Source organism: Schizophyllum commune, assembly GCF_000143185.2.
Source record: "Schizophyllum commune H4-8 unplaced genomic scaffold SCHCOscaffold_4, whole genome shotgun sequence".
In the NCBI taxonomy this organism is placed as follows: Eukaryota; Fungi; Basidiomycota; class Agaricomycetes; order Agaricales; family Schizophyllaceae; genus Schizophyllum; species Schizophyllum commune.
The window spans coordinates 2,104,661-2,131,219 of record NW_026089541.1 but is presented as its reverse complement, the minus strand read 5'-3'; the positions used below and the strand labels follow the sequence as shown (position 1 = coordinate 2,131,219).

Sequence of the window (26,559 nt, the reverse complement as noted above, 5' to 3'; positions counted from 1 at the left end):
GTCGCTGGTCCGCGCGCATCGCTGCTCGTCGTCGCCGGACGTCCGCGGCGCACCCCGCCTCTCTTCGCCACCGATACACGGACGGCAGACGGTAGAAGGGAGGCCAGGAAGGGTTTGACAGAGAATGAACGTGCACATACATCGCCAACAGTCATCTGCGTGTCATCGGCGGGTGCCGACTCGCGTATTGCGGGCATCCCGCAACGCGAACTCTGGTGCGCGCGACGTACGTCTCTTCCCTGATATTTTCTGCTACGCGAGATGATGGCTTATATGGCTGTTGAAGACCTGCCTTTCGCGGATGGTCGGGGTGGCGGGGCGTCGCGAGGCGATATTTATGCAGGAGTGGCAGAAGAAGCGCGCAGGTGCGATGCGATGTCAAGGGACCAGGACGCGCTTGGGTGTTCCGGAGCTCAGGCATCGCGAACTTCGAAGCTCTCGGCAGGACGCGACATGAAATCACTGAGGGAACATCGGCTCGAGCTGATGCTGCTCGTCCTGGAGACTGCAACGCGACGAGACGACGCTTTGGCTCCAAATTCGAGCGACAGGCTTATGTACTGATTACCCAGCGCGACGACGCGGGGGCTGTACCCTGTCGCTCGCGTCCTGGCGAACGTCTCATCAAAGGGCCCGAGAGTGCAGCGGCGGCATCAGTGCGCGTATGAGCAGAGCGACAAGGCGAGGTGGGTTGTATTACAATTTATGGCGGGAATTGGAGTCGCTAAATGCGCCTCAGCTTGGCAGGAGGGTGTCTGCTTGTAGGAAAAGGACCTGTGAGTCACCGCCGCGCAGTCCTTGGACCTTCCCGAAGTGGCGCGAGCGATCCCAACGAGCGGGGAGGGGGAGTGGCGGGGGGCTGGGCAGTGGGGCGGGGGTGGACCCTGGGGACAATATTTCTCCCCGCTGCCACCTGCTCCTGCGTCTGCTCCTCGTCCTGACAATTTGCAAGCGCATTTTCTCGCCAAAGAGGTGTTTCGCATTCAGTCGAGACGGGGGCGCAGCAGCGACTTCTCTCACTGTCTACTTCTCCTCTGGCGTCACTTGGGCCTACAACCCAGGCTTTTGCACCGCGAGAACGCTCGTCGCTTCTCTCTGTGCGATGCGCCCACGCCCGACGGCTTGTATACGGCTTCGCGTGCGGCTTCTGTCGGTGACGCGCCGACGGCTTCCACGACGCTTCTTCTTGCCAACTGAGCCGTGGAGAAGAAGTCGGCATGCATGTTCCTCTACCACGCACATCGCACAGCGTCCGCAATATATCTATTCGACCGCCATCTTGCCATCCTCCCAGCAGACGAACTTTATGCAGGCGTGGCATCGTCGACGAGGCCTGTGGGATTTCCGAATTCGAGGGTGTATACGCGCACCCTCGAGGTGCTGCTTGCTAATCCGGAGATGTGAGTGGCGCGTCGGGTGGGACGACGGAACGGAAGATGGGATATGCACGTTCCGGGCCGAGGACAAGCTGATGACGCTGGCTTCCCGCCGGCAACTCAAGCCACCAGAGATCGGGCCGGCGGGAGGCCACGTGCTGCGGGGCCTTCCCGCCGGCTGCCCCTGACGGAAGCTCTCTTCCCGCGCACAACACGGGCGACGCCGAAAGGACCCTTAGCTGCGTCCGACGACCCTGCATCTTCCCGTGGGGCGGAGGGCGAAGAGCGATCCGTGGTCAACGTCTTGTGCGTCTCTATCAGCGGGGTGGGATGCTATCATGCGAATCGTATGCGACGGCTTGCGCGATGGACAAGAACCGACTTCGCCTCTGGCGGAACACCATTCCAGCCGCTGCGCCCGCATCGGCGCATGACTGGCGCTCAGCCAGCTCAGAGCTTGTCTGTGTGACCAAATCTACTTTTCTCGCCGATATCCATTGACCCACTTTCCAGTTCGAAATCGGTTTAGCGGGGACGAGGTCCCTGTGACTCCGGCGTCGCGCACCTTCCCCATCTACTTCTCACACGCACAGTTGGCCATCTATGCATGCCGGAGGCAAAGGAAGCGTACCAAGTCCGATGTATCTCATTCTTCGTGCTCCCGCTCTGTTCGACATCAAGAACCACGGCGTGACAAGGACGCGTCCAAGTGTGGTAAGTGCCACGGTGTTTGCGCTCTGCGAGATACACGCTAAGCTTGCGCCCTCTGCTAGAACTGCCTCCGACATGAAGGCGCAGGCCAGAAGGCTGATCACACGGGTTTGAGGGCAAGACGGAATGCCGCTACCAGTCGTGTCAGGGCCGTCGCGAAGGAATTTCTGCTACGGGTTGCCACAAAAAACACAACTAGAAGGAATCAACCATTCTCTGGCGTGTAACGGTGCGCCTATTATGCGCGGCGTTCCACCATCTTAGGGCTTGTGAAGACCTTCTCACTCGTCAAGCCAGCGTCGAGATGCCTCTTCTCACGCGTTTTGTCTTTTCTTTCACCTCCGACCGCATCCTTGCCACCTCCTCTTTGTCGATTGAATTCTATTTATCTCCCGCGCTGCTAGCACGGCATACGAGCGGCCTTCTGGCTGCTGGCGTACGACAATTCGACAGCGGTACTGCGCCACTAACGAGAAGGATGAAGATGTCGCCGTCGCCCACGCAAATGATAGTGTCTGGCCCTCTCCGACTGGTCAAAGTGACCCTCCCTCAAGCATAGGGCTCAACACGGATCGTTCGTATACGGCACGCACACACTGAAATTTGTAGACGCTGTCAACCAGCGCTCCTTGCGCATTGACTTGTGCTGGCGCACCGAATCCCGTGAAGGACTCGTGTTGACGAGGTACCTCCTTCTCTTGATTATCTCGGACGCCCCCGCGCCCCGTAGGTCCTGGTCCCTACTCTTGTATTCTCTTCCTTCGGGTCTTACGGGCGTATGCATGTGCTCAGCTTCGCCGTTTCGGCGCTTGACGCTCTTCGCGCGCCTAACGCCTAACAATCGCTGGTAAGCCCCCTCCGAAATCCGCGTACAGAGCACCCCTTTGACAGAACCGGGACAGTTCTCGTTCAGTACGCTCGGGCGATGCGAAGGGGCGGCCAAATGACAGAAGACGAAACCTGTCTCACAAGATACGCCTTATTACGCATACTCCTGGTCGGCGCGATGGGTATGGGAAAGGGAGGCGTCCCTTTCGTTGTTCTGCTTCTTGATCAGTGGCGGCAGTGACGGCGCGCTCCCACGCAATTAACGGAGAAGGCAGATGGGGTCGGTGAGTCGACGGCGAGCTATCGCGATTTTCACGTACTAAGCGCCCTAGGACTTCGCCTGCTACACGCTTCGTACTTCTCAATGAAGGTCTGCGCTTCGCTCTGAAGGAGGTGCCCTACGCGCATGACCTGGAACCGCCTGTTGACCAATGGAGCTGCTCGACTGACGCTCGAAGAACGCTTCGCTCAATCAACAAATGCCTCGAGGCGCCTCGAGGCTGGGCTTCTCTCTCTCGCCCTCCTCGTCACCCGCTCGCGGGCTCCTCTTCCCGGGCTCGAAAGAAGGACGGCAGGGATGGACTGGGACCGTCAGCTGAGCGCTTCCGTATGCGCCCGCATCCTGGTCTGCCACAGGGCATCGGCCAGTGCCACCAATGAACGCCCCGCTGTCGATGCCACATATCGCGCCGTGACTCGCCCGCGCGCCCTGCGCGGCGTCGTAATCAACAAACCTCCGCCTTCATTGAACGCCGGGGGCGTGCTTCTGGCGCGCCTGCGTCCCGTAAGTTATCGCCTGATCGACCCCGATACTAGTCTCATCAGTGACTGGTTTAGGACGTGATCAGGACGTGATCAGCCGCTGGCGCTGGGCTGTCTGTGGTCATTGCGCTGTTATGCTGCGTCATCAGCGCCGCTAGACGTTCGTGCCCCTTCATTGTAGGATGCATCGAGCATCCTTCCGGTTGCAGCGGGGAGCGCACCTTCACCACGATTGGGGGACGCACGTACAGGAAGCCGCACGGCAGAAAGGTGCAGCCTGCGCGGGCTCGATCCGGGTACCTTGCAATGCTCATTGAACCCCCAGACACGTTTGTGATGATCATTAGCCGGTCTCACCGTGCTACTAGCGTCCTCGACGGCGATTGTCGTGAACATCTCCACGACGCCTGCAACGTGGACGCCAGCGCGCTCGTTAGCTGCCCCAGACGGCATGGTGTCCGAGGAAATGGCAACCCTGCCAGAAGGGCTGCGCTCTATGCTGGTTTCAGCCTTAGGAGTAGCCCATACCCTGCGGACAGCGTCGGACAGAAGTCGAACCGTCATTCGGAAACTGCCGAACACGTGATGATTTCCGCTCGCCTCGGAGACCATGTGATTTCGGATTTCTCCAGAAGGCACATTGTCCCTGCGCTTCATCGTGGCATTTTGCGTGATGCTGGCTCGCTATTACCCTCGCGGCTACTCGAATGAACATACCGCGCTGGGAATGCTAGTACCTTGCCACGTTTACTGCCAAACGAGAAAGCCACGTCGATTATACGCCTCAAAACCGAGATTGCCGGGCGCAAACACCCTCGGATTCTGCCATTTTGCGGATTGGACATCCAGAGCGTCGGACTGCAAGGGATTTGCAAGTATGTATGCGACGTATTATTTGCGACGCGTACGGGGCCGACAAGAAGGTCGGCTTTTGCCCTCGGGGGCCGGGAAGCATGCCATACGCGTGCTCAAAGTATCCGTCGCGATTACTCGTGCTGATGTAGAAGATATTTGCGGTCCAGCGAAGGGCCGGAGATTGAGGCGAAGGGTACCGCTTGCTGACTAGGAAATGAGTCATCTATCGCTCGAAGAATATAGGTGCTATGCCCGACAATCGTCAGATGCTGGCCCGAAGGTGAGTGCATTCAAGGAATCGTCTTTACATGCAGGTTAACTCCGTCGTATAGACCTCCAGACGGCTCAACGCAGGATGGGTGTGCCTGCTTCCTTGACCAAAGACAGAAGGAGGGTACGACGAGCGCTCACGCAACTTGTGTAGTAAAGACGGAGCCGGTGCGTAAAGCCGGCCAAATCGCACTCCTCTCTGACCGGCATGGTAGTGCTCCATAAGTATCCGTCAACGAGACGTCAACCGTGTTCCGCTGCCGCCGCCGCTCGTCCTTCGTCTGCGTCCGCCTTGAGGCAGGCCCTTCATGTCGAGGTTTGCGCGGGCATGAGTCGTTCAGCTCCACACAGGATCATCGCCTTGACTCGCGCGCTGAGCGCGTCGTTGCAAGGTCATGTATTGGTAGATTCATTGGAGACAGAGTTCTTGTTGTGAACCATTGCAACTCGACCTGTGTAATGATATACTGACTTGATTTAGATATCTTCCTGGACATATCGTGCGACCCTACTCGCTCACAGAGGGGCCGGAATCTGTAGGCGCGTTCGAATATATCTGCGCTTCATTACCGACGCTGACTAGTCGTAATAAGCCATCTAGAGGCAAGGTAAGTACGCGCATCCTCTGAAGTAAACGCTAAACATATCACAGTTGCGGCAGCGCCTTGACAGGACCCCATCCATTGTCCCTGGTCACGCGTGCGATCCCTACTGTCACTTCGACCTTCATTGGCTCAGACCTCTGCGCGCTCGGATCCTACATAACGCCTGCCCTGCCTACTGCGTACAATGCATTACCGATATGCATTCTGTTAGGTCATCCTTCGTCGACCCCTCCAGCGTCTTCAACGGGCAACTCTATGCCATACATCGGCGCTCAAATTACTGCTCAGTCCGGCATCATCCAGAGTCCCTTGCCACCCCTTCGATGCGTCGCGGGTGTTCTCACGTCAAGCGCGACTTCGCTTCTTTTGGTACCACTTATCCACTGATTGACAAAGCTCCGAACCGCACCCTACCCGCAATCATGGTTCTGCCTGGCGATCTACTTGCGGGCGTCGACCAGACCATCGATAATAAGGAGGAAGACGAGTCGAACCGGCTGCTTTATGGCATACTCGCCCATTCCTAGTCAGGCTGTTTGACGACATCGTTCTACCGCCACCCGCGACGGACTTTCGGATGCAGAGAGTACTCGCGACGCAGGTGCGTCGACATATCTTCGGCGATATATGATGTGCCGTACAACCTCCCCAATCTATAGAGCAGGTCTCGTCTGCGACATTACAGACGACAAACAAGCTTCTTCTCGGTGAAATGGAGCACTTCCCTTCTCCCATGACAGAAAGCTTCACAGATGCGTACCCTTACCAAATTCAGTGAAATACAGGGATTGTCGTCGCGCGTACTATCTTTCAGAGCAGCTCTATGCCTGGTATGCGGTATCTTAGGATTCGCGGTGCGTACTAAAGGGGAACGAGGACGAGATAATCCTCTTCTCTTATCCGGGAAAGTACTCTACAATCAAGTGCCTTTAAGCCAAACCGGTACCCGGCGGCTTATCAGTTCGCGAAGGTCAGAGTTCTGGCATGCCGTTCAACCGATACCCGGAGCTGAAGCCACCAGACAGCTCCGCCAATACGGGCCTCAATGGTATCATGGGCAATGCAAATACTCGAACAAGACCTCGAACTCCAACACGGCGCACCTGCCATCAGGCTGATAGCAGCGTGAGATTGAGGAGGGAATCGAGGGATCACCTGGTATGATGCTCGAACAGCTCTTTTCGAGCAGTCGCATCATCATCCTGCAGGAAGCGGCGTCTGGGGACAATGCGGAGACGTCGTGGTCATTCGAAGGAGCTCTCTGATTCCCGCGACGAATGCAGGCACCAGGCGTACGCGGGGCTCGCCTGTCGAAGGCTTCGGGACCTCGACTGGTCGACCTGTGCAATAGAAAGGTGACGCGGACCCGTTCGAAGGACCCAATCCTGCTCTTCCTTTACTCCATTCCCTCCCTCCGACGCACCCTGGCCGGCGCGCATACCCCAGGCGCATGCCCCCTCAATAGCGCTGACATCCTTGGCCGCAGGAACGTGTCGGGGTGGCAGCGCGCGTTATGAACGTGGGGGATTTGCGGGAACATTCAATACCGTGAGTCACCGCCACCGAGGCTGGCAGATGATCAGGAGGGACGCAGGCGCGAGGGAGTCGCAGCTGGATGCTTACGCCTCCATCACCTCGAGGCGGTGCGTGGAAAGAGTACGCATCGACCGGGGGAGGGCGCAAGCGGTCAGGCGGCGTGCGCGCGTATCGCGATCGCGCCGCCGTCTGCGTACCCAGGGACGCGGCGCTGGCAGCCATGAGAAATTGAAGTTCCTTGGGAGTCGGACCGCGGCGACTGCCATTAATGAAAGCGGCGTCGGTCAGTAGACATGCTTGGACATGCATGGTCGAACGTGGCCGACGGATCACATACGCACGAGGGCCGGAGCCGTCAGTCATTGCGTGAGGTGCCAGGGCAACAACAAAACCGCGCTAGCGTTGGGGTAGAGACAACCGACGCTAGTGGTGACACTGTTCGTAAAAACAAACATGTTGAAGTGATCGCGAGAGGGTCCTCTTGATGGGGGACACGATGCTGCGATTTCGATGACATTTCCTGCCAGAGGGCCAGTGAGAAAATCCCTGGAAGCGACTATCCAGAGGCAGGAAGATCAGTAGGCGAGATCATCCAGGAGTACTAGTACAAGAGCACTTGTTTAGGGGCAATGAACTCTGAATATGTATAGACAGGTTTCGAATGAGGAAGGTCAACTTACGTGCGATCAGTGAAGGTTGAGACACCCAGTCCGCCTTTTCTGCGCGCCCAGCGTTCTCCGTGTCCGTGGGGACGTCCGAGCGCTCGCGGCGGCATCAGGGCAGTTCTCATGAGCCAGGAAAGTCACCTCGGCAGAGCGGCGCGCGCGTCGAAGACACCTCGCGCTGCGGTACTTTACTACATTGTTAGTGAACAAGCTTTACGCTGTACCGGCCGTCCATTGAATTCATTGGGTACACACCTTTTCGTGGTCTCACGAGGATATCGCGATCGCAAAGTGCCGGGCCACCGTCCTGGACGTCAAAGGGCCAAGGGACAATGCCGCTGGTCAATCACTGGGTCGGTAAACACCGTAGAACCCTGAGCATTCATGCGCACACTCTCTCTGCACGCCCTTTGCCACGAATTGGTCAGATGTACGACGGCGCGTGCAGTGGGCGCGTACGAGGCGTACCTCAGGGGGGACCTGGCCGCGCTACTGAATTTACAGGGCGGTACGCTCGGAAATTGCGGCGTTGCGACAATAAAAATCGAAGACAGCGCACTGAACATAGCTGTCAGGTGGTCCTGGGGAAGCCGGTGCGAGACCGCACGCCTCGCGGCTGACGCGTCCAGTCCTATGAAAAGCGACTGAGCAAGCAAGCAGGCGCGAAGTCGGATCTCGCACGCCGCCATAAATACGCGGGCCGAACGCCGTATTGCCGTTTGTCGGCGTTCTACCGAGGGTGGTGGGAAAGGCGCGCGAGCTGAGGAGATAGAGTTAGCGATGGCGCGGTCATGAGCCTCGTTTCTTACCACGGTCGCCCTTCAAAGCTTCTCCCGCGATGCTTTGAGGGTGGGTCCATCGCTTCGAAGGCTTCAGGAAGCCTCGCGTTGTGAATGGTGGCTGGAGTATCGCACGTAAGGCGCTGGAGAATGGCCTGGAACCGGTCGCGTGGCTGAGCTTACCGGCGGCGCGTGCGTATGACCTCCCCAAAGCTCGTACGACTCGGTAGAGTTCAGAGAAATGAGGGAGCCATGCAGCAGGTCACTGCGAGCGCCTTGTGACGATGCCTGCGCGATTGTGGTGCACGTCAAATGGAGCGGTGCATTCAGGAAGAACCTGCGAGCCTTCCTTCACGAAGGCGGCGTGGATGAAGCGTTTTCCCTTCTACATCAGAGCGTGTGGATTACTGAAAAGGTAGCGGATGAAGGGAGGACATGAAAAGCTCCCCGAAAGAGCAAGTGATTCATGAAGTCTGGCGCTTCCCCCGCGTCGCTTGAAGCTTGGGAGCCGGCCCGGGTTCGATGGCTTCTAGGGCATCTCAAGTACCGCATTTAGATATGGGCTTCATAGAGATCGCACGGGTCTGCACTCACCATCTATAGACCTGCTACGCTGGGCTCGATAAGAATGACACCAACAAAGAGTCGCGGAGCCCGTGAAAAATTCAGGCGATGACAGGGAAGTACACTGCATGCTTCTATGACGCGAGACTACAGACTGTCAGAAGCAAGGGATAGACGGAGATGAGTTTGCGCAGCGTTCTGCCTGCACTGAATACAGTCAAGGTTAGAATTACTGCGGCACGTTCCTCTCGAGGACCATGAACCTCAAGCAAGCAAGTGAGACAGCAGCGGGTAGGTTAGCAGGTGTTTTACAGAAAACTTACGCGGAACCAAAGATAGAGGTGCGCCCACAAGAGGGTCCGCTTTGACCCCGCGATGGAAGTTGAAGTTCAAGAAGCGCCACGTGCAAAATGCACGTGAGTGGCCGAATGAGGAAGGCATTGCAATCCATGTGGCGTTACTTCCGCGGTGCTTGTACCTGAACCATCACCGTCTCATTCGGTCTCTGCATCTGCTGGCTGCCTTATCGATAACTCAGGCGATATGGTGACCAAGAAAGCAGCAGTATCTCCCAGGACCGGCTTGAGGCGGTCATCTCGTCTCAGTCAAGGCGAGTAGACGCCAGATCACAAGTGTCTTCGTCATTCATCGTCACGATCGCGCACAGGCAAGCCTGCAAGTGCCACTACAGATGCTCAGGATCCTCCAGTAAAGCGACGCAGACTCTCACATGCCGATTCCTTGGAGTCATGCAGCGCACGAGCGACGTCCGGACGTCGCGGGAAGCTTACCCATGCCGAGGTCCTGAAGCGAGAGAAGCGGGTGGCCAAACTCGAATTGGACTACCAGGAGCGCTCCGAAGAGCTGAAGCGTCGTTACGCTTCCTTGACTGAACGCGAGAAGGAGGTCGCTACCGCCCTGGACCGCGTCGCCGAACGCGACGCTCAATCTACGCTCTCTCAACTCCAGGAACTCTTCACCTGCCCACTGTAAGTCCTACTTCCTCCTTCGCCTCCCACCCGTCCTTTATTCCGATCCACCACTGATCAACTCCGCGCAGTTGCTACGAGGTTCTCACGGTGCCGTTCTCCCTGAACCCCAGTCTCTGCGGCCACACCTTCTGCGGCATCTGCATCCTCAAGTGGTTCTTCTCGCGCCTGCACGAGCCCTGCGGGGGCTGGCACGAATCGGTGGACTGCCCCATCTGCCGGCAGCTGCTCGTCATTACCCCCGATCGGACGCCGCGTCTCGAGTTCACCTGCCCGTTCGTGCCCAACCGGGTGGCCGCAACCGCTTGCGAGACGCTCGTTGAACGACTGACTCAGAACGCATGCGCGGCTTCCTCTGCGCGCATAAAGCGCGAACTCAGCGAGGGCCCCCTCAAGTCCCGGCTCAAGAGAGACTGCGAGGAGCGAAGTCACGACAAATTGGTCGACGATGGTGGTTCTGAGGATTCAATCGAAGGCCTGGAGGCGTGGGTAGAGGGAGGATCGATGCGCACCGAGTGGCTTAGAAAGCAGGCGTAAGTCATTCAATCAGATATCTGGCGAACAACTGACAACTTCGGAATACAGAGAGGGAAAGCAGGAGATGAGCGAGCTCATCTCCAAGTGGACGACGCTGAAGTCGCCCGACTTCATAAGCATCAAGCGACGCCTTGGTGTCTGACCGTACACGATATGCCGTTTCTTTTGCTATGTGTATTACCACAGAGGACCTTCTCATGGAATGGAGTCAAGCATACCGAACCTGTATCGCTTCTACTAGGATATGGGTTATGTACATTATGCTTAGCAATCGCACATACATGTCCGTTTTATGCGCCCTAGCACTGTATATGCTTCCCGTGAGGATATCCTGACTGTGTTATAGGCGCCGTTCAGTTGTAGAAGTACAGCTGTAGGGCATAGCTCATGTTGAGGCCTCGAGGTTTGGCCTCCGGATAAAACCCACGTGACGATCACTCGCCCACGCGTCTAGTGCATTGTTCTGTCCTGCATCTTGTTCCCGACCATCATCATCACTATCTCGGTCCACGTTGCGCCCGAAGGCCAGAAGAGAACTGTGCGTCTAACCACTCGCATTCATGCGTGGGAAATACTCAACGAAAGCAGCCATGTTCACGATCGCAGCGAGTCTTCTGCAAGACGCCGCCACCCGTAGCAATCTCAGGCTTCTTCGTGCCGGCGTCGTGCCCGAAGACGCCTGCACCGCTTGCATTCAAGAGGATCTTTGGGCCTTGGAAGCCGCTCTCGCGCGCATGCAGACCACCAGCGATGAGGCTAGCCCTAATTTATCTTGCACTCTGAGATTGCGCGCCGACGTTGAGCGCCAGCAGGCTCTTAGCCGCGCCATGATTTCCCCCATCCGGCGACTCCCTCCCGAAATACTGTCAATCATATTCGTGCTGGTCGTTCCCGGCGACTGGGGACACTGCGTCTCGGAATTGCTGAGGCGAACGTCCTTGAGCTCTTCCCAGGTCTGCCATGTCTGGCGCACGGTCGCGCTCAACACGCCATGGCTACGGAATACCATCGAAATAGATCCTTACTGGACTGGGTATACCCGCCGGCGAGATACATTCGACGTGCGTTTGGCCCGCGCTGGACAGGTGCCACTGCGATTACGCATCGATAACTCTGGATGTTTCAGCAAGCGCGACGCTGAAATATGGACCTTGCTGAAGACCCAATCGCACCGATGGTCTGCGCTGAAGGTGGTGGGTCCTTCATACCTGTGCATCGGCAGGCCCTTCCCTCTGCTGACTCAGCTCGAGCTAGTGGGGGAATTCTGCGAGTCGGTGGATCTCGAATGCTTTGCGTACGCGCCCATCATTTCTTTGACTCTGTGCTGTGATCAGGAGCCCCTGCGCGTGCCAGCGCAGCTCCCTTCGGCGTGGAATGTCACAAAACTCATTGTGGACTGCGATGAGCACCTCGGCCAGGACTTCCTTCGAATCATCACTAACTGCAGCGCGCAGTTGCGGTATCTGACCGTCTCGACTTGCGATATCAGAAAATCCTCCGTCGGCGTCATGCAAGGCGTAGTCTTCCTCGTGCTCGAGACCCTTACGCTCCGTAAGGCGGCCCTCAAGCTGCTCAGGTACTTTCGCGTGCCCCAGCTCAGGCTATTGGAACTTTGTGGCGGCGACGATGTTGCGAAGCAACAGCGCCTCCCTATGAAGAATTGGCTACGAACACTGCGCACCGCTCAGGAGGACACCACAAGCTCCTGGGACTCTCTCCGATGGCTTACGCTTGCCAACTTCTCCCCACAAAATACAAAATACATGATTGAATGCCTGGACCTCCTCCCGAACATACAGAGCCTCAACATCGAGTGCCGCGACGACGACCCTGTCTGTCCTTGTCTCCCTTCGCGGGAACTGATACACGCGCTCATACGCGATCCTGCGGACGCGACCTCTATGGGACGACTTCCGCGGCTTAGGCGTCTAGGCCTATTACTCTCTTTGCCGGATCGATTTGGAGATATAAAGGCGGCCCTATTGAGAACGGTACTTTTGACGAGGTTGACGGAAGGCGTGTATGATGGGCAGGTGCTGGCGAGGCTAGAACGGTTTGACTCGGACCTCCCCGGGGACTGGACGGTCGGTGGTCTGTTGGATAGGTACTTCATCGACTCGGAGACATATGCACCTTCACTGGAGACGCAAATGTTGTTCGTCTGATGGCGGCATCCGTCCTCCATCTGCTATTCACTCACGTACATCGTATACTACACTCTGACTATAACTGCCATGTTGAATGCTATACATCCATCCCCATCCATCCATTCACCTGCCCAATGAAGGTCGCCCTTTGAAAGGAGCGACCTTCATAGGTTTAATAGTTCACGTGGTAAGGGCATTCCGCGCGCGTTTATGTAACGCCTCTTTTCCGCCTTGGATCTCTTTCCGAACCATCGCCACGCATCTTCAATCCTCATTACCATCTCATCTCGCCACGCACAAAGGGAACTCAGTCGGTGGTCAAGTTGAACTGCGCTCTGCGAAAAGCTTTCAAGTGAAATAGCACGTACTCCAGGCGTGTACAGGGCTGTGCGCGCATCCCTTTCAAATTTCCTCCCGAAATATTCTAATGTCAAGCAGCGATGTACGAGGCGGACGATATGCAAGATATCCGCCGCCGCCAGGAGTAATCTGGCGTTTCTTCGCGCAGGCATGACACCCGACATTCCCTGCAGTATCAGCATACTAGCGGACCTACGTGCAATGGAACGAGGTCGCGCTTGCATAGAGGCCGAGCTTGATGATCTCGTCGTACAACTCGCCCGCGTTATGGAACGACGGTCAGACGTTGAGCGTCAGCAAGCTATCAGCACCGCGATGCTCTCTCCCGTCCGCCGACTTCCGGTCGAGATACTGTCGAAGATATTCGAGCTCTCTATACCTCATGATTGGGAACAGAAGTTCCTGGGATTGAGGGGGCCCGCGTCTGCCGAGGTCTGCAAAGTATGGCGTACAGTCGCGATTGGGATGCCGCAGCTGTGGAACAATATAGGCATCGACTACAGGACCGATTCGAAGCATCTGCGAAGCGCGTTCGACTTGCGTATGGCTCGTTGCGGACAGGGGCCCCTACGACTCCATCTTGCTTTCCATCGTCACTGGGGTCGATCCCACTCGGTACCAGAAGTGTGGGCCACGCTATGCTCGCAGTCCCATCGATGGTCGGCCCTTACAGTCGAGAACTTCTCCCCGAGGACGGCCAAGGGACTGCACTGGACATGGCCCTCCCATTTCCCCATCCTGTCCAGCCTCGAGTTGGTAGGTGAAGACCCTGACTCGCCGTCCCTCCATGTATTCTCGGATGCGCCCATAACATCCTTGAAAATGTGCTTCTCTTACTCTCCGCGCAGACCTCCGGCTCTGCATTCGACATGGAAAATCACCAATGTAGACCTCCATTGCGAGGACATTCGATCCTTCCTGCCACTGCTGCTGGATTGCTACCTGACGTTGCAGCATCTTGATGTTGAGACCTTGTCGGAGATCGATGGTATCCCAGCCTTTTTCGGCATGGAGTTCCCCGTTCTCGAAACCCTCAAGCTGCATTATCATGCTTGCCGATTCCTGACGTACTTGGAAACCCCTCGGCTCAGGCGTCTAGATCTATATGGTCATGAGGGAGGCATCGGAGACATGAAGAAGCCACTCAGCGAGGTCGCGGAGAAAATACGCACGTCGGGGGTGGCAGAAAGCCTGGGCTGGCTTACGCTCACCGATATCGAGGATGCGACCCAAAACATCATCCAATGTCTGGACCTTCTTCCCGTCCTGCAGAGCTTAGATATCGAGAACCGCGCGTCTCCTGACTACGGCGAGCATGAAGTTATCTCGGAGGAATTACTGCGTGCCCTCGTACGAGTCCCGACAGACGCAGCGTCGATGAACCGACTTCCTCGGCTGAGGCGTCTGGGTTTGCTGTGGAGGATGTCGGAGGGCATAGTATGCGACAGGATTGACCTGGTGGAGGCGCTGCTCCGGTCGAGATCGACGGAGGACACGTATGAAGGAAAGAATTTGGCAAGGATCGAGTGGTTGGAGACGGATCTTCCAGGAGACTGGTCGCTCTCGGACCTATCGAGACATATTGCTACGACGTTCATGCACTTCGGCATTCTCGAGATACGCAGATGTTGTTCGTATAGTAACCCTCCTCTGAAATCGACTGGTCGATTGCTCAGTGTGGGGATCTCTAGATGCACAATCAGCCGTAACACCCAGCAGCATAACCCATAGCGATCATAGGTTACAGGTACACATAGACGAGGGTATATGGCCTTCGAACATCATCCTTGGATCGACTCGATGGGTCGCCACATCACAGATAGAAGCAGCGCTCCTTCAAGCCCCGCATGCCCAATAAGTCCTGGAAGAACATCTGAGTCACTACGACAAGTCCCAACGTCCGCCCACTTACCCAATCCGCAGGCGTAACCCACAGCTCCGACACCCCCTCCATCTTCCCCAGGACCGCGGCGCCCTTCCAAACGAGCGCAGTCCTGTCCACGTCGTTTGCCATCGGGACCGTGGACGCACGGAGGGTGTCGTCCCCCATGACGGTACGCGCGGCGGATTGCAGTCTGAGGAGATATCATCAATATGACGTGTGCAAAATGGACTGGGGATGGGATGGGATGGTGAGGGGTCCGGGAGCGGCGAGCCAGCGCTTGGACGGAAATGAGATAGTGAGGTGAACCAACGAACAACCCCCGCGCAAATAAACTAGACGGCGCGATACACGATTCCCCAAGCATCTGACTCACCTACTCATCAACGCCTCTGCCATGTACCTGGTCCTTGTCGGGCCGCCAGTAATGATGATAGAGGTCAGATACTTTGAAATCCTGTCCTCGCCCGCGATGCGGATGCTATTGAAGAGCGCAGCGTCTAGTGGGGTCTTGCTCGCCTCATAGAAGATGTCGAGGGGTTTCCGAGCTTCGATGGTTTGCTGTGTTTCGGTGGTCTGCTGCGTCGGTGGAGCTGCAGGTGCTGCTGCTTGCGCGTCCTGCCCATCGACGTCCATAGGAGAATCATCTACGGGCGACGCCGATGTGGTGGTAGCTTTCGACCCGGGATCGACTTGAGAGGGTGTCGAGGGACCTGTGTGAAGCTAAGATCACCGTCGAATGATCGTTGAGCGAGCGGAAACGAGCCTTTGCTGCCCGCGGCACTCCCGGGCATGGTCAGCGGCACCGTGAGTGGAAGTTGCGTAGATGCCTCCGGCATGAGGTGTGCAGTCACCTTCTTCATCGTCTCCGTCTATGCACCGATGACGTTAGCACACTCGGTACAACGGCGCAAGGATGGCGACCACATACCACCTGCTCAATCGGCGGCTCGATGATTTCCTCGGTCGTGTCAGGCCGATAGTACGCCGGCGCATACGGTTCGCATCTGAGAATACGTGCGAACTCGTAGAAGTACAACTGGGCAGGAAAGTCAGCGCCGCGCATCGCAGTAGTTGGGCTCAATACAGACCATGGGCGCAAGGATCTGCGCATCGTATGCCGTCACATAGTACTTCACGGCTGGCTGCCCAGGCCTGCGCACTGGCAGCACGGTTGACCTGATGCCAACAGATTGCTGGGGTATGCTGTAAGCACCGATCGCGACCTATGCGCGAACGCGACACACCTCCTTCAGGGTCGTCAGGTGCTCTGAAGCGTACACCACAGCCCGCCAATCGTATAAGCGCGCCAGGTCGCATTCAGGGTCAGGGAAAAGCTTCTGTCGGTGGAGGATGAAGTACAGCCACTCTGTGATGTCGTCTCCGCCGATGTCCAGGACTATTCTGCGTGGTTAGTCAGTAGCGTGCTGAGTGCACTCGACGTGCTCAATGTACCTGGTGTCTGGGATGATGATGCCCTCGTCCACGCAGGCGATGCTCGTCTTAGCAGCGCCAAAGTTGACGACGCAAGCAGTAGACGCTCCTGCGCCGTATGTTGCAGCCAACGATTCCTGTGGCAAAGATCAGATGCAAGTGAATGCGACTCTCAAGCTACTCACCTGCTGCACACAAATTTGCTTGAAGCCCATCTGAACAAGCAGAAGGTGCACGAAATCGCGCACGTAGGACGGCTCATAGAAGTCGGGGATGACGAGCACGACGCTATGGTTCTAGGGGAAAGAGTCAGACACTGAGGGGGCGAGGACGATTGCCCTCTCACCTACATAGTAGTCGCGCGGAAGGATCTCGAATGACGATCGCAGCGTTTCTCGTATGATGACCTCGATGTCGTTCAGTACGGCTTGGAGGGAGGTGTAGTCCGCGGCCTCAAAGTTCTGGCCGTGTATTGGGCACCTAACAATGTAGCCCATGGCAGGAGGGTCTACTAGCCGGTAGACCTGGAGACACGTTTGCATTGGACGCAAAAGTCGAGAATGCAGGACACACCTCATCCCCTATCAGGTATGGCCGATCACACTCGGATATCCATACGTCCTCTGCGGGTGGGAGCAGTGTTGGTATGTGCTTCGCGGCATACTCTCTGGCTGTCTGTACGCCGTCGGGGTCTCGACGCAGTCCGAGGTAGTTCAAGTACTTATCGAGGGTGGACCGGATGGCGGCCAGTTCGCGCAACGTCTGCATTGCAAAAATCAGCACGCATTAACCAGCGCTGAGGAGGTGCACGCACAGGGTCGGAGCTGTCAGGAGATGGGGGCTCATCTGGGTCCGCCGGCTGGCGTACGCGATTGCGCGCGCGCAGAGGGGGAGCGGGGGCGCTGGTCTTGCGCGCGACGATGGCCGGCACGACGACTGGGGCGGGGTCCGACGCGCGGCCGATGCGAAAGTTTGCGCTTCCGGGATGGATGACGAGCGTCTGCTGCCCGCGCCTGAAGCCATTGAGCGAAATGAGAACGATGGGCGCGCCACCACGCACCGCTGCTCCGGGGTATGCCCGTTCACCGCAGGCTTCGCATTCCGTGCGTTCCTATACCATAGTGTGTTCGCGTCCGACTTGAGGTATGTCGAGCTGGAGTACTTGGGATTTGGCCTGGGGAGCCTTCAGCGCATATCTCGACAAGAGAACAGGCGTGACGGACGCAAGAGGGACATGAAATGTGGTGTATTTCATGCCAGTCTCATCGCGCTTTGCATTTGGGATTCCTCGCGGCATGGTCGGTGATGATTGTACGAAGCAAGCCGTCCATGGCGGATAATATGCATATTCGCATCGCAGCGTGGGAGACCTCACTCAAACACTGGTCACGAACGCGGGACAAGCAACGGCAAACAAGGCTATATGTCCTCGCAAGTTGCCCGGGATATATGCTTTCGATGTCATACTGTTGGTAATGTTGCTTGGAAAATATACGGTACTTGAGAGTTGCGAATATGATAGCGTTAAATAGGCCTGGTCTACAGTCCTGCCACAACTTCTTCACGCACCCCTCCGAGTCTCACATTCTCAGTCTCCCATTCGTCTAAGTGAAGCGTTTCTGCGACCATGTGTGAGCTTGAAGTCTTTGGCTGTATCTATTTAACGCATCGCACACCTTGGCCTTCATCGCGACCTCCTTCTGAAGGAACTTGACCCCGAAGACGGCCAGCGCCTTCGTAATCCGCATAGCTGCAGCATGCGCCGCGGGCGTCGCTGCGGCCTCAGCAAACTCGGGAGTATGGTTGCCTCTTTCAGCGGGAATAGCTGTGCGTTATGTCAATGACACGCATAGAGGCTGCAGAAGGGTATACACGCACCATAGGTGGGATGCAAGCCGGGAAGAGCTGCAGGAAAGAAGCCCGTCGTCAGTATCAGAACACAGGCGTTCATCGTCGCGCATACCTTGACTGATGTTTCCCTGGGCGTACGCATGGTCAGGATTGAGGCGCAACTAAAGAAGAATGCCGACTTACGAAGTCGGTAGACGCAGACGTGCTCTGAGTTCCGACCGCAAGACCGTAGTACTGCTGCGCGATCTCGGTGAAGGCGTCGCCTGTCCACAAATATAAGCTTTCGCAGCTCAGCAATAAACCCACTGAAGCTTACCGAGGCCCTCGTCGTTTTGTAGATCGTAATATCTAGCACGAAAGATGAACATTATGCGCGTGCCACAAATTCGCATTCGACTTACGGAATGTCCTCCTTGATGGTGATCTTGCATCCTGTAGCTAGGGCAGCACCGCTAAGCACACCCGTCAACGAGATTCGGTCTACTGTCTGCATTCGACTCACTGGAAGCAGTTCTTCACCCTCTCGGCGAGGTCAGAGGCTTCCTCCTTGGTAGGCGCGCGGACGTTCCAGCGCATGGTAGCGTGGTCGGGGATTACTGTGGCGATGTTCGTCAGGAATTTACCTGCGTAAAGTAGGATGAGCACGTACCATTCGGCGTCCACTCCTCTCTACCAACAATGATCCCGTGCACTCGGTACGTAGGCTTCATTTGCTGTCGTAAAGCAGAGACTCCTGCGTAAGCCATGAAAGCAGCGTCCAGAGCATTTGTGCCTTCCCTGTAAACATGTGGTCAGGACACGCATTCGCAAGGGTCGAGCTGCGCGGCTTACCAAGGGGACGCCGCCGCATGCGCGCTGGGTTCCAAAGCTTAGAAAACAGACACGAGCCCAGACATGGCCAGTACGCACCTATGTCCCTCATAGTCGACCTGGAACCCAAATCGTGCATTCGTGCTCCCTACATTCGCCGTATGCGGCGGCCCGACGGTCGGGTGGGACCTAAATGTCAAATGGTCAACATGAGGTCCTGACTGGAGAAAATGAGCGCTAACATGATACAAGCATCCATTCCCTCATACGCCCCGCGCTCCAGAAGGAGAACCTTGCCACCGCCACCTGCACGCACGTGTCGGCGGCGTCCTGCGACGTAAAGAGAGAAATCTGCTTACCTTCCTCCGCTGCGTCCGGGTTTAGGTTGTGATTTCTTCACGCGTCAAAGAGTACCAACATACCTGGAGTGCCAAGTATAACGATCTTGCCCGGCAGATTATGCGTCTCCAATGCGCTCTTGACTGCAACCGCGACGCCTGCGCCGCTCATCGCGATGAGGTTGTGGCCGCAGGCGTGTCCGAGGGGCAGGGCGTCCATTTCGGCGTTGATGCCCAGGACGCGACCACCGCCGATGTGCGTGTACTCGGCGCGCCAGGCGGTGTCGAGGCCGAGGTAGTGCTTGGTGACGGTGAACCCGTGCTTGGCCATGAAAGTCGTGAGGGTGTCGTGTGCGAATCTGACAAAATTATCGAACAGGCTTGTGTTGCAAATATCGAGCATACGAACCTTTCCTTGTAGCCTAATTCTGGGTGTGCTGACGACACTGGTTCAGTCGACTTGTACCCAGAAAGAGGTGAGAAACTCTTACAGTGGATCTGAAGACTGAGTTCTCGGAGTTCGCTGTCCAGACCGTCCAGCACGTCATTGACGGTCTGAACGAATGAAGGGGCCGGTGCATCCAGCCCTCCAATGTACGGTGGCAACTTGTCGTCGCGCCACCAAGTTTCTTCAGGTGCATATGCGAAGTCAGCGGGCCCGTCAAGTGCGCAAGCACAGCCGGACTGAAAGCGTAAATCCCCGGTTCTCCGTAGAACGAACCTCGTCCCACTTACCTGCTCCTTGCTCGCGATGACCTGGGTGGAGCTGTAAGGTGGCGGCGACGCCGCACCCTTGCGCTTATTACGACGAAGCGTCGGCAGGAGCGCGCTGAAGCATCCTTTCGAAAGGTCCGCCATGGTGGCAGCTGACGAGGGGTAGTGGGGCAGGGCGGAATCGACCCGCATACGTGGGCCGCCGCCTCCTTATATACGCGATGCCCAGGCTGCCAACCCCATGCACGCACTCGATGTAATGCGGGCTCGCGGGGATGCTGCGTGCAATCTGCGTCCGATGAGCGCGGGCTTTTGATAAGTGCCGTGTATCGCCCAAGGTGGGATCCCGTCGGGTTCTCAGGGCGAGCCGTAGGCGGTATACAGCGTAGCTCCAGGATGAGGACCACCCCAAGAGCACATGGGGGCCGTTCAACGAGCAGATCTAGGATCCGCTCGACTTCGCTAGATGAAGAAGCTGAGGATGGGGAGCCACGGTGACGCACGTACGACGACCATCCGTTGGAACTTCGGCAGAGAACATCGTCCAGAAGAACAGTGAAAGACAAAGCCTAAAGGTCTGCACTATCATGGTCGCGGATATTGGTTCTCGAGCCAGAGATAGGAAAGCCGCGGCGCTCAGCTGAACAGGAGTACAAGGAGATACGGCCTCTCATTTCATTTGCTGCAGAGTAGCACTTGTCAATGACCAGAGTGTTTTCCAGAAAGATATGATGGCAAAGTCGAAGTGGAATGCCAGCGCCACAAATTTTGCATCCGCTTCATGTTTTTGTTTGTGCGTGTTTGTGAGGCGACCACACTCGTCCAAGCACCGAAAACAAAACCCAATGAGTGACATTAGACCGATGCAGACGTCTAGACTAGTGATAATGTACGTAGATCCGCGAGAATATATACTCATCAAAGCATAAACATGGATGGAAGTCGTCAGCGATACGATGGAAAGCGAGCGGTGCAGGAATTTCTCCTGCCCGGGGTGCGACGTGTTGACTGGAGCGTAAAGGTGTTTGAGATGGGAAGGAAGGGGAGTACTGAGGGGCAAAGGGAAGGGATGTCCGCAATGGTGAGAAAGATACGTACACTGATTGTAAAGTAGTGAGGCGAGTTGGGGTGAGGGGGTGGGCTCAAGGAGACGCGTCCTCAACAACAGGGATATATGCCCAGCACGCTTCAAGCCTTGACAACAGGAACCTCCTCATCCTTCTTCTCCTCGACCTTGGGCGCTTCCTTGGTCTCCGGCGTGGCAGCCGCTCCCTCGACTGGCGTCTTATGCGCCTCCGCGGCTAGCTTCTTGCGAATGGCCTCCTCGCGGCGTGCGCGCTGAGCCTTAATTTGCTGGCGCGTTTTGGGCGTGGCGGCATCGGCGACCATCCTGTGAGAGGGTAAAATGTCAGTGTCGAGATGTACTTCATTCGAATCTCGATACAAACCTTTCGAGCTCACGGCGCTCCTCGTCAGACTCGTCCGGCTTCGTGCTCTTGAAGACGGCGCCCAAGATGAGCAGGCCCTTGGCACGGGCGTAGATGACGTCGTCCTTAACCTCCGGGTCCTTCAGCGTGAGGTCGATGGCCTAAGAGATGTGTAAGTCAAGTACGTGAAAAGTATCGCGAAGCAACTGACCTCTCGCAAGACCTGATTGACCTCCATGCGAGCGCCTCGCCAGCTTGCCAGCAGGAGCTTGCCCGTAAAGTCCTTCTCCATGGCCGCCAACTCCTCTTCAGGCAAAGCACCTATTGCCTGCCACTTCTCCATCTCCGCAATCGCGTCCCTAACACTCAACGCGCTCCCAATCACGCCCCACACATCCTTCGCCATCGCGCCCTTCTCCTTCAACCTGGAGAAGAATCCCGGAATCCCAAGGAATTTGCGCGACTTGAGCGTGCTGCTCCCCTTCATCATGTACATGTTCCCGATCGTGTGAAGCAGCTCGACGCCGAAGCTCTCCATCTTGAGGTCCTCGGCTTCCCGACGCATGCGCTCTTCCCACGCCTTGCGCTCGTCGTCAGATGTCGCCTCTACATACGGCCGGAGGCGGTCTTTGAGCTTGTCGGCGAGGGTGTGGATGCGCTTCTCCATGGCTTCGCGGCGCTCCTTCTCCTGCTGGCGAAGTTGCTCCCGTTGCTCGGGAGTAAGCTTCGGTTTAGGTGAGGGAGGCTTCGAGGAGCGCTTCGAGTTGACGGAAGCGGAAGATGAAGGCTCTTCTTCTGGCGAATGCGGTACAAGGCTGGAACCGTGGCGCTCCGGAGTCGGGTGAGTGGGAGTAGGAGAAGCGGGACTGGCGGCAGGCTTCTCTGGCGTGGTCGGGGCGGTACCCGCGGCTGCACCGTTCACAGAGGCAGGGGTTGGGGTGGAGGCACCGTTGGTAGCACCGCCACTCATCTCCTTCTCGAACTCGGCCTTCTCTTCATCGGTCATCATCGTGGTTGCGGCAGTCGTCATGTCTTTCATGATGGAAATCTCGCCGATCTGAGGAGCGTGTGTCAGTGAGATATACAGAATGGGTGCATGCGCCACGCACATAGTCAACGAATCTCTCGCCGCCGAACACATTCGCGAAGAAGCCGGCCGCATCCTCCATGCTGAAGGAGCCCTGGGCCTCCGTCTACCGCACGAGTCAGCTTCGCAACCCGGATTTCTACAATGAAGGACATACCATGGACTTGCCATGCTTGTCATAGACGACTCGCAGGTTCTAGGGGATGCTTTGTGAGCAAATACGCGCATCCTTCCTATTGAACACCGTAAGCTCACCGGATCCGAGAGGACCTGGTACGCCTTGCTGCAGGGAAACTTTCAGTACCTCATCGCACCCTTTTGCTAACCACGTACCTGATATCCTTGAACTTCTCCTCAGCATCCGGCGACGGGTTCTTATCTGGATGGTACTGATCGTTCTCCGTCAATTTCGTGCAAATTTGCAAGAGCTTCTTGACGCACCTTGATGGCCTGCTTCCTGTACGCCTTCTTCAAGTCCAGTTCGTTCACATCCGGCGCGACGCCAAGCTGGGTTGAGGGGAAAGGGGGGAGAGTCAGTTCATGCTGTGGTGGCGTCCCGTTTGTTCCCCGCGCACCAGGTCATAGTATTCGGTGTCAACAGGTGCCATGCGTCGTGCAAGTTCGTGGAGAGGCGCGGGGAGATTAGGCGAGTCGTAGGCTGGGCGGGAGTGGTGAGCGGAGGATGAGAATTGTCAGAATATTGTGGATATTCGTCGGGAGTCGGCGTGACTGACGCGGCACTTGCCGAGTCACGGTTTTAGACGCCTAACCGACTTTCTACATTCTTATGTGTTGACCACCGTTAAACCATACGTCCAGCATGTAAGCACTATCGGATCTACCTATCTTTATCTGCTTACCGAGCAGTCCGTCATAAGAACAGGAAAAGGGGTAACCGCAGTCTGAACCAGAGTGAGTCTGTCTTGGCTGCCCCCGCGCGCCACATACGAGCACTTTAGCGTGAAGGTTTATTGGATAGTAACAACAGGGTAGTATGTAGCTAGCAATACACGAACATAGTACATAGTAAGTTGAATGAGTGTGGGTAGGCGCATGTCTACTCGAACACTATGTGAACGGGTGAGAGCGGGGTACTACTATGTACACAAGGCGCGCGATTCCTGGCGTATACCGATAGTAAAATCATGAAGCAGGTGAAAGCTGAAATTCATGAACATGATAGAAGTGCGATTAAGAGGGGATAGCTAAAAAGAAGGCGAACTGAGATGCACAGGTGTAATGGAGAAGAGAAGACTAGAATGCTGCTGCAAAGTACGACCACTATCCCGACGAAACTGCTGAAAGACACAAACCCTCTATAGATAGATTCGATATGAACATGACGAGTTCATGCGTCGGGGTCATCAGCCCCCTCGAAGCGCACGACCCGACGCCGTGGGCTGTCGATGCTGGCCCTCGGCGAGGTTTTGTGCGCGGGCGGGGACGCAGGCGGCACGCGAGAGTGCGTAAGGAAGGCGGACATGCGTCGGAAGGGGAGACCGCCCGCCCCCCGAGCCTTCCCCGGTTTTGCGGCCGGCTGCGCCACGCTTGTCGGTGTCTCCAGCGTGCTCGTGTCCGCAGTTGAACCTGAGGCAGACATGCCGGGTGTAATAGTCGTCCCTGCGGAGCTCGGCGGCCTAGGTGTCGCTTGCTTGAGTGCAGAGCGGGACGGTGGGGGCAAAGGGCTTGCTCGACGCTGCGGAGAAGGAGAAGCGGCGGTAGGTGGTCCACGCGGTGTGCCGCCGCGCAGATGAGGTGTCCGGGAGACATGCAGACCCATTGCTATCTGCTCGATGGTCGGACGAGAGGAGAACGAGGGATGGAGGGCAATTGCAGCAGTTGGTCTAGGGGTTACTTGGGCATGCGGCAATCGGTCTGCCGGTGTTGCGTGCGATGACGTTCCCTACGTCTCGTTCAGTATCTCCAAGAAACTTCGTCAGCAAGCGACGCACCCATTCCTGCTCATTTTCGTCCGTACGTCGTCTCTTGTATGAGTGACTGAACGATCGCCGCACTCGAGTGACGATCCGGGACAACCCCGTCCCTGTTCCCTCGCTCCTCCCCTCGTCTGCAGCCTTCAGTACGTGCGGTGTAGACACCGACGCTGCCCGCCGATGTGCGCGGCGGTCGCCCCTCGTGTCCAAGATCATGCTCGGTGTTCTGGGCGATTACGTCGGTCGTGGCAAGGGTGTGGGGACGACGCTGGGTGTGTGCGGCGATGGAGCCGTAATCTGAGAACTCTTGAAGGTGAAAGATAGAGAGAAAAGATTCGTGGAATGCAAGACGCGTCGAGTCAGCTGCATAAAAGGGAGGGGGCGCGTCCAGAGATGGGGGTCGTGAGGCAAGGGACGCATTCATGTCTCGGATTTGCAATGCGGATCCCGCCGGCAAATGCCGGGATGTCGTGTTCGTGACATCCACGTGCGCGCAACTTGAACATGATTTTCTCCGCAAGTCTCCGAAGAGGCTTGCGTTTGGCCCACTACTTTTGCGAGCGGATGCGCGGGCGCCTATCACACTCGTGTTATGCCACACATGATGGGCATGGGAAGCATATATAAGGCTGAAGGTATGTGGGATTGTCACCGGCCCCCAGATGTCGAAGCTTGCCATGGCGGAGCGCTTGCTGGACCCTTGGTGGGTCATCGTGGCTTCCATCTTCATCATGCTCCTGCCAATTCCTCTGGTCATTGCGACGCGGCCGCCTGCCGCAGTCAGGCTGACCGTTTTTACCGCGCAACTGCTGTTTGCGAACTGGGGCAACACGACTATCACCTTGGGAGATGTCTTCCTCACATACTCTCTTGGATGCTTGCTCTATGGCTGGCCAATCTTCACTGCCATTCACTTCTACTTCCTAACCGATCCGTTGACGGATGGAACGCGGCACTTGTACGATAGGAGGCCAGCGAAGGACATGCCTCTTCTCGAGCGCATCTGGTGGGCATCATGTCTTGTTGCATCATTTCGCGGCGTGGGATGGAGCAAGCCGGTATGTCTCTCGTGCTTACCTGACCAGGTTCTTTTGTCCGCTCCGTCGGTCTTCATTCACCCCTCGTTCACAGGTCCCCCATCTTCGGCAGATTCCTAGAGTACAATCCCGAAGCTCGTACATCGTCGAGCACTCGCTGTGGCTGGTCTTCTACGTCCTCTTCGCCGACTTAGTCAACCTGTACCTCATCAGCAACCCCATCACATCGTCTCGCGCTGATGAGGCGTTCCCCGCGTCCTCGCAGGGACCAGTGTTCCAGGCACTGAATTCCTGCGCATTCTGGGCAAACGCGTGGGCGGGGTTCAACATCCAATACGAGTTGATCGCGATCCTGGCGGTCAGCCTAGGGCTTTGGGAGCCGCGACTGTGGCCGCCGATGTTCGGCAGTTTCTGGGATGCGTATACGGTCAGACGGACGTGGGGGCGCGTATGGCACTGTATCCTGCGGAGGGTGAGTCTTCCATGATATTACCTCTCTCGTATATGGCATGTTTACCACTCGCAGTTCCTCATCTCCCATGGCAAGTGGCTGGCAAACAAGGTCGGCGCCTCGCCAGGCACGCAAGCTTCTTCCTACATCCAGCTTTACACGGCCTTCCTCGTTTCTGGCCTCATCCACGAAGTCGGCGGCCGCCAGCTGGATAGTACCTTTGGACAATCATTGCGGTTCTTTATCATCCAAGCACTCTATATCACCCTCGAAGACGCTGTCATCGGGCTGGGTAGGAGACTGGGAATCAGAGAGAGCAGGGCGACCCGGGCGTTGGGTGGTCTATCGGTGCTCTTCTGGTTCTCTGCTACGACGCCGGCATTGACGAGTGTCATGTCGGATATCAATGGAAGGCCATATCCTCCGACTGCCGGGTCGTTTATCGGGGCGGCTTGGAATGCGCTGGGCATGGAGGGGAAGCTGGAAATTCCATGGCCTGAGCCTCATTACTAGGTATTGCTATCCAAAATCAGTGCATAGTGATGTCGATGCAAAGATCAGAGCGATAGAGCATGCATAATAAGAGCCAGGCCTGTTGACAAGTCACACA

The 26,559-nt window shown here is 56.7% G+C and overlaps 12 protein-coding genes across 12 annotated transcripts; 7 read left to right on the top strand and 5 right to left on the bottom strand.

Annotated features, from left to right (window-relative positions):
* Positions 1 to 124: 124 nt before the first annotated feature.
* SCHCODRAFT_02665707 (uncharacterized protein) lies at positions 125 to 1,197 on the top strand (the record flags this gene model as incomplete). Its single annotated transcript, XM_050346554.1, has 6 exons — positions 125 to 226; positions 287 to 365; positions 391 to 590; positions 631 to 690; positions 740 to 972; positions 1,008 to 1,197. The coding sequence occupies 6 exons, from the start codon at positions 125 to 127 to the stop codon at positions 1,195 to 1,197; spliced, it is 864 nt and encodes a 287-aa protein (XP_050201179.1).
* A 1,003-nt stretch (positions 1,198 to 2,200) lies between these two features.
* On the top strand, positions 2,201 to 3,085 carry SCHCODRAFT_02229105 (uncharacterized protein). The gene is made up of 3 exons (XM_003033333.2): positions 2,201 to 2,813; positions 2,880 to 2,934; positions 2,990 to 3,085. Exon 1 carries the CDS (start codon positions 2,392 to 2,394, stop codon positions 2,644 to 2,646), a length of 255 nt encoding a protein of 84 aa, XP_003033379.1. The 5' UTR covers positions 2,201 to 2,391; the 3' UTR covers positions 2,647 to 2,813; positions 2,880 to 2,934; positions 2,990 to 3,085.
* Positions 3,086 to 3,809: 724 nt separating this feature from the next.
* On the bottom strand, positions 3,810 to 4,379 carry SCHCODRAFT_02572826 (uncharacterized protein; the record flags this gene model as incomplete). Its single annotated transcript, XM_003032768.3, has 1 exon — positions 3,810 to 4,379. The coding sequence occupies exon 1, from the start codon at positions 4,332 to 4,334 to the stop codon at positions 3,810 to 3,812; it is 525 nt and encodes a 174-aa protein (XP_003032814.1). The 5' UTR covers positions 4,335 to 4,379.
* Positions 4,380 to 6,076: 1,697 nt separating this feature from the next.
* SCHCODRAFT_02229153 (uncharacterized protein) lies at positions 6,077 to 6,730 on the top strand. Its single transcript, XM_050342126.1, has 3 exons — positions 6,077 to 6,377; positions 6,433 to 6,565; positions 6,616 to 6,730. The coding sequence occupies exons 1-3, from the start codon at positions 6,160 to 6,162 to the stop codon at positions 6,670 to 6,672; spliced, it is 408 nt and encodes a 135-aa protein (XP_050201178.1). The 5' UTR covers positions 6,077 to 6,159; the 3' UTR covers positions 6,673 to 6,730.
* A 2,742-nt stretch (positions 6,731 to 9,472) lies between these two features.
* On the top strand, positions 9,473 to 10,963 carry SCHCODRAFT_02619160 (uncharacterized protein). Its single transcript, XM_050344920.1, has 4 exons — positions 9,473 to 9,561; positions 9,619 to 9,940; positions 10,012 to 10,473; positions 10,526 to 10,963. Exons 1-4 carry the CDS (start codon positions 9,495 to 9,497, stop codon positions 10,617 to 10,619), a joined length of 945 nt encoding a protein of 314 aa, XP_050201177.1. The 5' UTR covers positions 9,473 to 9,494; the 3' UTR covers positions 10,620 to 10,963.
* A 7-nt stretch (positions 10,964 to 10,970) lies between these two features.
* On the top strand, positions 10,971 to 12,736 carry SCHCODRAFT_02619159 (uncharacterized protein). Its single transcript, XM_003033331.3, has 2 exons — positions 10,971 to 11,015; positions 11,066 to 12,736. The coding sequence occupies exon 2, from the start codon at positions 11,068 to 11,070 to the stop codon at positions 12,640 to 12,642; it is 1,575 nt and encodes a 524-aa protein (XP_003033377.1). The 5' UTR covers positions 10,971 to 11,015; positions 11,066 to 11,067; the 3' UTR covers positions 12,643 to 12,736.
* A 176-nt stretch (positions 12,737 to 12,912) lies between these two features.
* On the top strand, positions 12,913 to 14,715 carry SCHCODRAFT_02572820 (uncharacterized protein; the record flags this gene model as incomplete). The annotated part of the gene is made up of 2 exons (XM_003033330.3): positions 12,913 to 13,011; positions 13,063 to 14,715. Exon 2 carries the CDS (start codon positions 13,135 to 13,137, stop codon positions 14,713 to 14,715), a length of 1,581 nt encoding a protein of 526 aa, XP_003033376.1. The 5' UTR covers positions 12,913 to 13,011; positions 13,063 to 13,134.
* On the bottom strand, positions 14,361 to 17,609 carry SCHCODRAFT_02619156 (actin-like ATPase domain-containing protein). The gene is made up of 14 exons (XM_050344919.1): positions 17,524 to 17,609; positions 17,361 to 17,474; positions 17,115 to 17,313; positions 16,874 to 17,062; positions 16,651 to 16,824; positions 16,486 to 16,596; positions 16,322 to 16,437; positions 16,114 to 16,270; positions 15,958 to 16,062; positions 15,798 to 15,905; positions 15,633 to 15,738; positions 15,243 to 15,579; positions 14,897 to 15,059; positions 14,361 to 14,845 (listed from the first exon to the last, which is right to left on the bottom strand). Exons 1-14 carry the CDS (start codon positions 17,595 to 17,597, stop codon positions 14,798 to 14,800), a joined length of 2,001 nt encoding a protein of 666 aa, XP_050201176.1. The 5' UTR covers positions 17,598 to 17,609; the 3' UTR covers positions 14,361 to 14,797.
* Positions 17,610 to 17,904: 295 nt separating this feature from the next.
* SCHCODRAFT_02494345 (amidohydrolase) lies at positions 17,905 to 20,157 on the bottom strand (the record flags this gene model as incomplete). Its single annotated transcript, XM_003032766.1, has 13 exons — positions 17,905 to 18,125; positions 18,179 to 18,205; positions 18,264 to 18,279; positions 18,335 to 18,431; positions 18,553 to 18,603; positions 18,654 to 18,747; positions 18,801 to 18,928; positions 18,983 to 19,006; positions 19,061 to 19,150; positions 19,204 to 19,315; positions 19,384 to 19,658; positions 19,709 to 19,736; positions 19,791 to 20,157. The coding sequence occupies 13 exons, from the start codon at positions 20,155 to 20,157 to the stop codon at positions 17,905 to 17,907; spliced, it is 1,530 nt and encodes a 509-aa protein (XP_003032812.1).
* Positions 20,158 to 20,840: 683 nt separating this feature from the next.
* Positions 20,841 to 23,220, bottom strand: SCHCODRAFT_02536255 (DnaJ-domain-containing protein). Its single transcript, XM_003032765.2, has 9 exons — positions 23,103 to 23,220; positions 22,969 to 23,034; positions 22,861 to 22,916; positions 22,783 to 22,810; positions 22,685 to 22,723; positions 22,550 to 22,633; positions 21,652 to 22,497; positions 21,462 to 21,601; positions 20,841 to 21,403 (listed from the first exon to the last, which is right to left on the bottom strand). Exons 1-9 carry the CDS (start codon positions 23,133 to 23,135, stop codon positions 21,202 to 21,204), a joined length of 1,494 nt encoding a protein of 497 aa, XP_003032811.1. The 5' UTR covers positions 23,136 to 23,220; the 3' UTR covers positions 20,841 to 21,201.
* A 588-nt stretch (positions 23,221 to 23,808) lies between these two features.
* SCHCODRAFT_02494358 (uncharacterized protein) lies at positions 23,809 to 24,297 on the bottom strand (the record flags this gene model as incomplete). Its single annotated transcript, XM_003032764.2, has 1 exon — positions 23,809 to 24,297. The coding sequence occupies one exon, from the start codon at positions 24,295 to 24,297 to the stop codon at positions 23,809 to 23,811; it is 489 nt and encodes a 162-aa protein (XP_003032810.1).
* An 841-nt stretch (positions 24,298 to 25,138) lies between these two features.
* Positions 25,139 to 26,510, top strand: SCHCODRAFT_02686740 (uncharacterized protein; the record flags this gene model as incomplete). Its single annotated transcript, XM_003033329.2, has 3 exons — positions 25,139 to 25,519; positions 25,593 to 25,970; positions 26,025 to 26,510. 3 exons carry the CDS (start codon positions 25,139 to 25,141, stop codon positions 26,460 to 26,462), a joined length of 1,197 nt encoding a protein of 398 aa, XP_003033375.1. The 3' UTR covers positions 26,463 to 26,510.
* Positions 26,511 to 26,559: the final 49 nt, after the last annotated feature.